The 12752-nt window shown below is 39.3% G+C and overlaps 1 protein-coding gene across 1 annotated transcript in view; it reads right to left on the bottom strand.

The window, feature by feature from the left end:
- Positions 1-2462: 2462 nt before the first annotated feature.
- PLEKHH2 (pleckstrin homology, MyTH4 and FERM domain containing H2) overlaps positions 2463-12752 on the bottom strand; it is a 71758-nt gene continuing 61468 nt past the window's right edge. The window contains exons 25-30 of the mRNA XM_080684778.1: positions 11256-11397; positions 8880-9025; positions 7161-7290; positions 6332-6418; positions 3609-3746; positions 2463-2995 (exon numbers count right to left, since the gene is read on the bottom strand). Coding sequence (XP_080540904.1) covers positions 2810-2995; positions 3609-3746; positions 6332-6418; positions 7161-7290; positions 8880-9025; positions 11256-11397 — 829 coding nt within the window. The 3' untranslated portion in view covers positions 2463-2809. The remainder of the gene's footprint in view (positions 2996-3608; positions 3747-6331; positions 6419-7160; positions 7291-8879; positions 9026-11255; positions 11398-12752) is intronic.

Genomic DNA, 12752 nt, shown 5'->3' on the forward strand with positions numbered 1-12752 from the left:
GCTGACGGTGTATACTTCCTAATATCACATAGGAAGTTCTGGCTACCTAACTCCTGTTTTTTCACACAATGATTCATCAGGCCAGAAGATTTACTGAACTTGCTCTGAAAATTTACACATAAATACCATCCTGCAGCTGTTTATTACACTGTGCACTCCATTTCTTTCCAAATACATTAATTAAAATACATTTAATTACAGTACTTTGTTTTTTGGCAGTATTTCCAAATATTCAACTGGTTTGCCAAATAAGAGTTTGGAATCTCCCTTTCTAAAGATTGCCAGAATATTTTTTAAAAGAAGAAGCAGAACAACAACAACAACCAGGAGAAACCAAGATGGCAGCATAGGTAAACACCTAAACTGCTGCCTCGCACAACAATTTCAAAACTACAACTAAAAGACAAAATGGACATCATCCAGAACCACAGGAAGGCTGGCTGAGTGGAAATTCTACAACTAGAAGGAAAGAGAAAAGCACACTGAGACTCAGAGGAGCTGCAGGAGGCAGAGGTACTGAGACGCACGCGTGCACCAAGAGGACTGGCAACTCAGTACGCGGCTGGCTTTCTCAAGCGGGAGGGAGAAAAAAGCTCCCGACTGCGCTGAACTCCAGTACTGGGTGAGACTCTGGGGACCCAGACTCATACAGGGTGAAACTGGACTGTCAGGAAAGAGAAAAGCACAATGAGACTCAGAGGAACTGTGGAAGGCCGAGGTACCGAGGCGCGTGTGCAGAGAGGGCGGGCAACTGAGTACGCGGCTGGCTTTCTCAAGAGGGAGGAAGACAAGCTCCCAACTGCACTGAACTCCAGTTCCGGGTGAGACTCTGGGGACCCAAACTCATTCGGGGAGAAACTGGACTGTCTGGCAGTGGGCAGAACTCGAGGGTGGCTTTCTCTCAGAGGTGCTTGCAGCGATTACCATGGGACACTGAGACACAGGGGCCTATTAGGGCAGGGCTGACGGGAAACCAATGCTGTCTGCTCCGCCCTGAGACTCCGCCCCATCCAAGCTGAGCACAGAGGCTTTTGCAAGTCTTGTTTCATAAGGGTGTCTCCAGCACAGAAGTTCTCCCAACGTAGACACAGCTGATCCTCACAGCCAATTGGCCTGGAGGTCAATTCCTCCCAGTGATACCAACAACAATCAAGGCTTAACTACAACAGGACTGTGCACACAGCCTACAAAAGGGTGCACCAAGAGTGTCCACCTCAGGTAACTGGGGAGGCTAAGCCACTGGGCCCTATAGGACACCTATCACACAAAGCCACTCTATCAACTTAGGGGAGCAGCCAAAATGCGGAGACAAAGAAACAGATCACAAATGAAAGAAATGGAGGAAAGCAAACGACTGGATATAGAGTTCAAAACCATGGTTATAAGGTTTTTCAAAAATTTTCTAGAAAAGGCCGATAAATTTAGTGAGAACCTCGAGGATATGAAAAAGGACCAATTAGAAATTAAGCATACACTGACTGAAATAAAAAATGTTATACAGAGATCTAACAGCAGACTAGAGGATCGCAGGAATCAAGTCAAAGATTTGAAATACAAAGAAGCAAAAAACACTCAACCGGAAAAGCAAAAAGAAAAAAGAATCCAAAAATATGAAGATAGTGTAAGGAGCCTCTGGGACAACTTCAAGTGTACCAACATCAGAATTATGGGGGTGCCAGAAGAAGAGAGAGAGCAAGATACTGAAAACCTATTTGAAGAAATAATGACCGAAAACTTCCCCCACCTGGTGAAAGAAATAGACTTACTACTCCAGGAAGCACAGAGAACCCCAAACAAAAGGAATCCAAAGAGGACCACACCAAGACACATCATAATTAAAATGCCAAGAGCAAAAGACAGAGAGAGAATATTAAAAGTAGCAAGAGAAAAACAGTTAGTTACCTACAAGGGAGCACCCATACGATTGTCAGCTGATTTCTCAACAGAAACTATGCAGGCCAGACAGGAGTGGCAAGAAATATTCAAAGTGATGAATAGCAAGAACCTACAACCGAGATTACTCTACCCAGCAAAGCTATCATTCAGAATTGAAGGGCAGATAAAGAGCTTCACAGATAAGAAAAAGGTAAAGGAGTTCATCACCACCAAACCAGTATTATATGAAATGCTGAAAGGTATTTTTAAGAGGAGGAAGAAGAAGAAAAAGGTAAAGATAAAAATTATAAACAACAAATACACATCTATCAACAAGTGAATCTAAAAATCAAGTGAATAAAAAAATCTGATTAACAGAATAAACTGGTGAATATAATAGAATCAGGGGCATAGAAAGGGAGTGGACTGACAAGTCTCGGGGGGAAAGGGGTGTGGGGGGTGCAGGAAGAGACTGAAAAAAAATTGCACACCTATGGATGAGGACAGTGAGGGGGGGTAAGGGCAGAGGATGGGGTGGGAACTGGGTGGAGGGGAGCTATGGGGGAAAAAAGAGGAACAATTGTAATAATCTGAACAATAAAGATTTATTAAATTAAAAAAAGAAGAAGAAAAAACACCATACTGCATGATGTGTCTGATAGCAAGGGAGAAGGGAGACAGAAAAAAATTACAAATTCTAACCCATTTAATCCAGGAGAACATCCAGTATGTGTGCAAATTTTGTGTTTTATGTGTTATTAGTATTCATTTGACTATTTTTAAATAAAATAAAACAAATAACCTCCATTATTTTTAAATTCTGGAATACAATTATGTGGGGGCCATGTTGCCAGGTATATAAACTTATTTGGAGCTGATGCAGCCACTGCTTAGAGGACAGAGAGTGAATGTTCAGGCGCCCCCTGCCCCCTTTTCAGAGTAAAGTGGGGCCTATGGTTGGTCTGCTGCTTGAGAGAAGGGGATGGCTTCCCATCGTCCTGGCTTGGGGTCCCTGGTTCCGGGCTGAGAGCAGCGCTGGAGCAGAGAGGTGGTGAAACGCAGCCTTTTGCTGATGGAAGTTGTTTATGTAACTGGCAATCAAAAGAGTGATTTCGAGAATCTAAAACAAGAAAAATAGAATTGTTATGCACCTGAGAAGTTCTCATCATTTCTAAAAGAAAGTGTTAGCTATGGGTGGTCTCTATTTGCAAGTGCCCAGGCTACCAGCATTCCCGTTTATACAGATCAAACAATGAGGTATTTACATGTTAGCATGTAAGTTTACTTACTGCATTTAGTTAAGAGACATTAGTTTGCTAAAACTAGTAAAGAAACAGGTGTGTTTTAATTATAAAATCTTAATCTTCCCACTAATGGGTCGGTAAAGTGAATTACTCCAAGTAAATACGATAATACATATAAAGTTCCTCACAACAACTTACACCAAGGTCACTTACTTGGAAACTTCTGGATAGCAAGCACTGGGCTAAATACAATTCCTTTATTTAATTCTTAAACAAACAAACAAACAAACAAAAGGTAGCATCAAATCATTTAACTTTCAGATGAAGAAACCAAGGCTTTAAAAAGATGAGGTAAGCCCGAATTTGGAACTAGGGTGTTTGACTGTAAGTGAAGTCTGTTTTCTCATCTGGAACTTCGTCTTTGCACAGCAAATGTTTTAGTATGAAAGAACACTAGCATAAAGAGTTGGTTCAAAGAATTCTACTCACCTTGGGTTTTGCCATGGCAAAAAGTAATTTCTCTGTTGGTTTGTCCTTTGAATGTGTATTGTTAATGACTATCATAAAGTCATCTTGATATCCTCCAAATGTCATTAGACTCTTGTACACATAGCTGACTATTAACCTCTTCAAAGAGAAGTAAACATGTTATACACTCGTTATTTTCAAAGAAAGATGAGAAGTGACTAATAGCATATCTCCATTAAATCCTGATATTAATTAATTGTGATATAATACATTTTTCCTAAAGTAAAATTTACTGTGATACAAAATAGAAGTATACTAATTTTATTTAGGCATCACTTACCTTTATAATTAAAAAAATTTTGATTTTGAAACAAATAACTCACTAGGAAAATGAGAAAATACAAGAAGAAAATAAAAAGCGTCTATATTCCAGCATCCAGTGGAAAGCCACTGTTAATATTTTTGTATATGTCCTTTAATATTTTTGTATATGTCTATATATATATGTATTAGGCTTAACCATATGAAACGGATACTTTTTAAGGTAAAACATGTCAAATATTGGCAAATCCATGTGGTTTATGCTGATTTGCATACTTTGATTTACACAAACAGAAATAATATCATGCACACTGCTTCTTTTTTAATTTAACTACATTTTGTGAAAATCTTTCCATGACAACAAATGTACTTGAATAACATCTTTAAAATTATTTTATAGACCATTTTTTATTTAACTAATTCCTATTACAGAACATTTAAATCATTTTTATTTGTCACTAACTTAAGCAACACTCCAATGCATATTTTCCAACATATTTTGTAATACATATATGTAATTATTACTTTGGTTATAAACCTCAACGGCTGGAATTGCTATCTCAAGAAAATAAGGACAATATTTAGAATATTTCCAGACTCCTCCAGAAAGGTTATACCCATTTATGTACCCAGCACCATAGTCCTGCTAACACTAAATATCACTTTTTGAATCTCTGTCAACCTGACCAGTGAAAAGTAGAATCTCACTGTTTTAAATTGAATTTATTTGATTACTAGTGAGATTAACATTTTAAAATACATGTACTGAACATTTATTTGTATTTCTTCTGTGAATCGCCTTGGACCATTTGTCTATTGATGTGTTGATCATTTCCTTTTTGTTTTTTAAAATGTGTTTTTATTGACTTCAGAGAGAGTAAGGGAGAAAGAGATAGAAACATCAATGATGAGAAGAATCATTGATCAGCTGCCTCCTGTACATCCCCTACTGGGGATCAAGCCCGCAACCCGGGCATGTGCCCTGACCAGGAACTGAACCAGTGATCTCCTGGTTCATGGCTCAACACTCCACCACTGAGCCACACTGGCCGGGACATTTCCTTATTGTTTTATTAAGACACCCATGTTTATAAAGGATACCAACCTTTTATCACATATGCAGCACATATTTTTCCTAATGTGTTGCTTAAACAATTTTAAAAAATATTATTCAAAGATGTACAGCCTCAAAGGAAAGGAATCTGCACATCTAATGATTAGTTTGCAAGAATAAGCAGACCATTCCAGCACTAACTGGCTCAAGGCTCAGCCCACACATGGCCACTTCCTGGCCTCTTTACCCACCTCCCAGGATCTAGAGAACTGGTTTTCTTAGCTAAGAAAACTCAATAATGGTGTACAATTTTTTGGTGACTTTAAATCCGATTTTAGAATCTATCTTCAAGTTATCCATTCAAGAACTAAAAGGCATTCAAAAGCATAAACTCCTTCCAAAACATTTTTTAAAGCGATTATAAGGAGAAACAGTTACTATAACACTTAAAAATAGTTTGGTTTCCAATAAATTCTCGTGATCACTAACTATCCACAGTTGGAGAGCCCAGGATACCTACCAGGTAAAATGTAGCAATTCCTGCCTGCCAGCTTAAAAAAAAACCACAACATTTTTACTATGTAATATGATACATATGAAGTAAATAAATGACACATAGAAAGCCTATTTGACTTTATAATCACAGAAAAAGGTCTAAGATACTGTATAGGCACAAGTAAACTGATAAGTGATATGACAGGAAATAACAGAAATCCTTACAGAAGCCTTAGGGAAACTGAACTTAAGTTTCTATTTTAATGTTATCTTTTTCATTTTACACAGGAAGCAATCTTCCTACCATTGTAAATGGTCATTTTACAAATACAACCATGATTACAATTCAGTCATGGTATCTTGATATTTTTCTCATACACAGTATAGGCATACCTTTTTGTGCTTCACAGATTTTTATTCAAATTGAAGCTAAGACACTCCACCAGCAAAAGATTATTACTCACTAAAGGCGTTCGTGATGGTTAGCATTTTTTAGCAATAAAGTATTTTTTAATTAAGGTATGTACATTGTTTTTTTAGACATAATGCTATTGCACATTTAGTAGACTACAGTATAGTATAAACGTAAATTTTACATATACTAGGAAACCAAGACATTTGTGTGACTTGCTTTATTGTGATATTTGCCTCATTGTGGTGTTCTAGAACCAAAATGCAATATCTCTGAGCTATGCCCGTATATAACCTGTCTAATCTTGTTTTAAAAGATTAAGCTGTAATCATAGTTGTATATTTATAAAATGACTATTCATTATATAGTATTAGGAAGAAAATCAGACTAAGATATCATTACCTTCTGTTTACAGTACACTGAGCAATAGACTCAATGCAAAACTTCAGGATTTAATCTTACCATGGAGTTGTATTCTAAGATGCTTAAACCATCCTCATGGATAGCCAGCCACAGGAAAGTACTTCCAAGTGATGATGGAGTTATGGGCTATGAAGAAGTGAAAATACACTTTGTAATAAATGCTAAGCAAATTTACAGAAATATTTTTCAGCTAAAGGTAATGCAACATTTCAAACAACAACCATTAAAAATCTCTCTTGGGGAGGAGGAGACAGTGTGGCATAATGGAAAGAGCAGTGAATCCGATATCAGGAAACCTGGGTTTGAGATCCAAAATTTCCATTTATTAATGTGTGCATTGGGACGAGCTACTTGCTCCCCCCGCTGGCAGGGTCAGTCTCTCCATCCTGTGCTCCTGCAGCACTCTGCTCAGGTCACTCTTGGCCAGCAGTTGTTCCCAGGGCCATTGCAACACTGGATTGTGAGTTCCTGGAAGTTTGAGTACAACCCAGCTGAAACCATGAGCTTATGTATCCCCTAGAGCTTAGCTCAGTGTTTGACAAACAGAATTCATAAAACACAAAATAAATGAGCAAATGAGTGAGAGAGTAGCTGAGGGAATGGCTGCAGGAATGAAGAGAAGAAAGCTAAGTTCAGCTGTTGTCTTCAGTCTGATGATGAGCCTAGTGAGTGTAAGAAATGACTTAAGGGAGGGCCAAGTGGAGCAGAGGGGAAAAGATAGAGAAGCTGATGGCTTTCCTGCCTTTTACTTATTGTTTAAACTATTGGAAATTTCTTTATTTTCCTTTTAAACACCGAACCTATAAACCTGGGGTGACGGTTACCACTGTTTTATTAACCGAACTGAATTATCCTCCATCTTTCTTACTTTTGCAAGAAACAACTTGGCACCAAAGAATGGCCACTTCCTGGCTACTGTCAAATAAATTCGCACACAATCAGCAGCACTGTGTCCCCGGAGGGCCATCCATCTGGTTGATAGTCGCTGGCAAAGCTGCCTAAAAAGGAAAGAGAAAAGAACAAAAAAACAAAAGCAAAATATAAACAGTGGATAGTCCTCCTAGAGAAGGCTCTTCTTAAGCCAGTCCTAGGCAGAACTGGGATACCTAGACCCAACCTAGGCGGAACTGTTATTTTGTGACTCCCATGTAACCACAGTCTACCCCTTGTACTTTTTGTAGTATTCCTTTCACCAAATCCTCAGTATTAGTGCTCTCAGCATGACCTAGCTTTCCTGTTTCCCACCCACTGCAGGTACCCTTAAACAATCTGACTAATGCCAGCCAGCATGGTTGAGTGCTGACCTATGAACCAGGAGATAGTGGTTCGATTCCCAGTCAGGGCACATGCCCAAGCTGTGGGCTCCATCTCAGGTGTGGGGCTTGCAGAAGGCAGCCAATCAATGATTCTCTCTCATCATTGATGTTTCTATCTCTCTCCCTCTCCCTTCCTCTCTGAAATAAAAAATATATATTTTTAAAAAATCCTGATTAGCTAATATAAAATCTCAGTGTAAATTCTTTTAACAGGTAATTTTTCATGGGAATAACTTTCATTTTTAAAGAAAAGTATAAGAAGTTGAGACCAAACAATAAATTCCTAACAGTGGAATTTTAGGTATTGTCATCCCTGGCTTGTAGAAATGCTGGATGCAGGGAAAACCTCTTTTATTTATTTATTTATTTTAAATATATTTCTTTATTGATTTCAGAGAGGAAGGGAGAATGAGAGAGAGAGAGAGAAACATCAATGATGACAGAGAATCACTGATCGAGCCCACAACCCAGGCATGTGCCCTTGGCCGGAATCGAACCTGGGACCGCTCAGTCTGCAGGCCACTGCTCCATCCACTGAGCTAAGCCGGCCAGGGTGGGAAAACCTCTTTTAAACCACTTCTTCTACATAGAGAAAAGACTCACCTCAAATGTCCCTATTTTGGAAAAATTCATTGTGAACTAGATTTCCTCTATTTTTAAATCTACAGCTCTTCTTTACATGCTCTCAAAAATCAAAATTCCAAGTTAGCTGAGTTTAATTTAAAGGTTTATATTAAACAATATTATGTAAGATGATAGTTTATTTTTATTCCAATTTGTTCATAATAAAATACCCTAAGAGATGAAAAAAAAAAAACTTTTGGTAATCACTTCATCAAATTAAACATATTATTGACCAATTTTTTCTTTTATTTCTTTTTAAAAAAATTTATTTTATTGATTTTTTACAGAGAGGAATAGAGAGTTAGAAACATCGATGAGAGAGAAACATCAGCTGCTTCCTGCACACCTCCTACTGGGGATGTGCCCGCAACCAAGGTACATGCCCTTGACCGGAATCAAACCTGGGACCTTTCAGTCCGTAGGCCGACGCTCTATCCACTGAGCCAAAGCGGTTAGGGCTCTTTTATTTCTTAAATCTAGATTCTAAAGTTTTTAGGCATATAAATAAAAAGATCTATAATCTCTTGGGATTCACCATTATTAAAAAGCCTTGAAAAAAAAAGGTCATGTACAATTTTTTTCATCTTTAAAATATCACCAAAGAACAAGTGTGACTCTGCCTTTAGGAGTTACAAGAGGTTCCTTACCTTACCTGCTCTTCAGAGGAGTCATCTCTATACCTTTTAGGGTAAAATTTCTCTATGACTTGTTTTAGAGTTTGGTTTGCTTTGCACTGATTAGTAACATGGCCTGCTGGGGTTGAAAAAGGTCTTTCAAAATCTCCAATCTCCACCTAATTGGAAATACAAAGGAAGAGAAAACAAAGGATAAGAGTTTTTAAAAAAAGAAAATCAGTTTTATTCTTTCTAAGCATTCTTTATAATATAACATATAATTACACATAATATATATAAATCTATTTGTCACGATTGTGTGATTATGGAATTTATAATCATATGTATGTATTTTTATTAAAATCTAAGTTCCATCTGAATGCTAATTTTGAAAAAAAATCTATAACTTAAACATTTCAGTTCTATATCTACATTAACCACGCTAGGTTAATATCACCCTCAAATAGTATTTGCTAAAGGCCACATCACTCCACTATTGCCTGTTACAGCACAGGAAAAATTTTCATTTTTAGGTACCATTTTAATTGATAATAATAGAAGTTAAAAATGAAAGAAAAAAGTTATAAAGCTAAGGGAAATCTCAAAAAAGTATTACGAACTTTTTAAGGGTCTTTACTGAATATAATGGGAGTAAGAACTATATTCTCATTCATTTCTTCCTAGATTTCCTCCATAAATGTTACTGTATTCATCCCCTCGTTTTATTATTCTAGTATTCCTGGGAATAGAGCCCCTTTCTGCCCGAATGAAAGACTATTTAATCTTTATCTACACAGATGCCATCCCTTGCCCACCGATCCAACTACCAACTATGTCTCCAGCCACTCACCTACCCATTCATTCACCCAGACCTACACCATGTCCCCTTTCCATGTCAGGTGCTGTGCTAAGTGATGTGAGAGAGAAAAAGGTTGAGCCTCGGTTTTATCCTCAGGGAGTTAACTGTTTAGTAGGGAGACTGAAGTATTAATAAATACTTGTGATAAACTGAGTCAAACACCTAGTATGTGGTACCAAAGGAGGGCTCACGGAGCGAACTGGGTGGGAATATTCAGGTGAATGTCCTATAGAAGAACACTCACATCAAATCTGTAACACTCCCCAACAGGCAGGTGGAGGGCTCCGACAAGACTGGGATGGGCGTACAGGAAGTCTCAGGTCTCCATTTCAAAAAGGTCACTGGCCTCCAGGTAAGCTGTTAGTACAACAGCCTCTGAGATACTGACCCCCGTGGCTTCCCTTACTTAGCTCTTTTTTTTTTTTTAATATATTTTATTGATATTTCACAGAGAGGAAGGGAGAGGGATAGAGAGCTAGAAACATCGATGAGAGAGAAACATCGATCAGCTGCCTCCTGCACACCTCCCACTGAGGATGTGCCCGCAACCAAGGTACATGCCCCTGACCGGAATCGAACCCGGGATCTTTCAGTCCGCAGGCCGACGCTCTATCCACTGAGCCAAACCGGTTTCGGCCTTAGCTCTTAATCTGATCAGTTACTGTCTAAATTCCTTAGCTGAGCTTCACCCTTACAGTCTATTCTTATAACTGTCTAGGTTCTTAGACCCAGCCTCTTATTTGTTGGTTTCTTAGCCTGACTCTGCTGTTCAGCTGTCATCTCCCTCTCCTATCCGGTCAGGTATCCTTCCTAATTTCCTCACCAGTACACAGTTTCCTCAGAGCAAGCGTTAGTTGTCCCCACCTGTCCCCAGGTAGTACTCAGCTCAGCTACCTGTGCAACCCCAGACCAGGATTTAACCCCCAAATATGCGGCAGCTGGGCAAACAATAGTTATAAAAACGGTAGGCTGTTCTAGGAAACTATGCCTTTTAGGGAACCCTACAGCAGTATCTCTGAGCTTAGTGCCTCCCCGCTCTGAGGCTGGTGTACTGTGTGGCACAGAATGAGCACAATGTTTAGAGAATAACTGAAAATTAACTCATGCTCAGTATGCCCCACATCAACACCATGCCTTACCAGACACTCCGTACAACAATTAACGCTCAGCCCCAGGGCTTCTAATTAAGACAGAGAATATCAGCAAGACTGATTCCTATTAGATGAGAGGGTGATGTCAGCATGGCGTCCTTAGCCCCACGGCTCTACACTCATCAAACTCCTGCATTAACTGCAAAGCCTCGTGGTTTACTTTAAGATAATTAAGCAACGAGGGTCCCTTTATGGAATTCTGTCTCATTCCACATCACTGCAATTGTCAGCAATTTGGAGCCAAACTGTAATTAAAATGCCTGCAATGTTTAAGGTGTTAATCACAGCAAAATGAATTTAAAGGATTACTAAAGGTACATCGTTTTACTACACTTAAGTCAGTGCTGAAATTAGTGTTTTATCTTTAGGAAATGTTACTCTATATACCCCGGAAGATACCTGAGCTAAAAGGGCCGCCATTTCCAATGCCAGGTCCTTGTTCAGAGGGAAAAGTCCGTTTATTATTTGGTCATTTGTCTGATACATTAACAGCAACTTCTCTCTATCAGTCTCTCCACGAGCTTGCATGGAGAAATACAGTCTGTAAAAAAAAAAGAAAAAGGAAAAAAAAAAGGAAATTTTTCATTAAGGAGGGTGTTCTAACAGTTGTCTACGTGATGTAAGCTTCGAGCATTACTATCTGTTAATGGCTTCTGTTTCTGTTCAGCAAACTGAGGAAAAACTGCTTTGAGGTGGAGGTTGAGGGACACTTCTCTGATACTTTACGCTATTTTCTACGCCCCGAAATACCAAATCCTGAAGTGTTACTGAGGAAGGAAATGAGGCACTGAGTGAAATTAAATGTGCCCTTTCTTTCGGGGAATGAAATGAACCCTTCGTCAATGGGCTGTATAAACCCCATTTTCAAAATACTCGTGATATCTCCTAAGTACCTTGGACACACCAGGGAATAGGAAATGCAGGCTTCAATTCAAAAACAACATCACATTGGAGCGGGGTGGGGGGCAGATTTCTGGGGAATCCAAAAGATAATATTTGTCCATTTAAATGTTTTGACTTTTTTTTTTGTTTTTGGCCACATTCTCATCAGCAGTTTTAGGAGCTCAACTATAGGTTACATGTTATTACCAGCTGTTGAAATTTAAGATGGCTTTTGTCTGCCTAGCTCTTCCATCAATGCAGTGAGCCTCCTTCTTTTTTTTTTTTTTTTTTTTTTAATATATTTTATTGATTTTTTTACAGAGAGGAAGGAAGAGGGACAGAGAGTTAGAAACATCGATGGGAGAGAAACATCGATCAGCTGCCTCTTGCACACCTCCTACTGGGGATGTGCCCGCAACCAAGGTACATGCCCTTGACGGGAATCGAACCTGGGACCCTTCAGTCCGCAGGCCGACGCTCTATCCACTGAGCCAAACCGGTCAGGGCGAGCCTCCTTCTTTATCACTATGCTGTTGCCTTATATGTGAGATTTCTGGGGCTCTGGCTTCGGGCTGCAGGTCAGGCATGGGGTGCAGTAAACGTGGCAGGGGGTGGTAAGCAGCACCTTGGCATACGTTAAGCCTGTCATGACCACACAGTGGCAGGAAGAGGGATTTAGATCCAGCATTTGTTAGGTTCTCCCTGAATTTTCAGCCTTTCTCTCCCGATACGCTTGAGGGAGAGGCCACACTGCCGTGAAGTACAGTATCTCTCGAAATAATTATCTCAAATAGCAGGGGCTGGGAGGGCGGCAGGTCAGAGGAAGCACGGGTGGCGGGTACCTTGAAAAGCCCTTCTTCCCCAGGATTCTGAAAATTCTTTCCACCCATCCCAGCTTAAGAATCACTGTCCTGGGCAGTCATTCAGAGAGGTTTCTTGAAAACATAAATCCTAAGCCCTATTTTAATTTGTAACTGCATGAGGAGAAATTGTTAACTGGTAGAAGAGTATGCC

The sequence above is a fragment of the Plecotus auritus genome, assembly GCF_963455305.1.
Source record: "Plecotus auritus genome assembly, chromosome: 8".
In the NCBI taxonomy this organism is placed as follows: Eukaryota; Metazoa; Chordata; class Mammalia; order Chiroptera; family Vespertilionidae; genus Plecotus; species Plecotus auritus.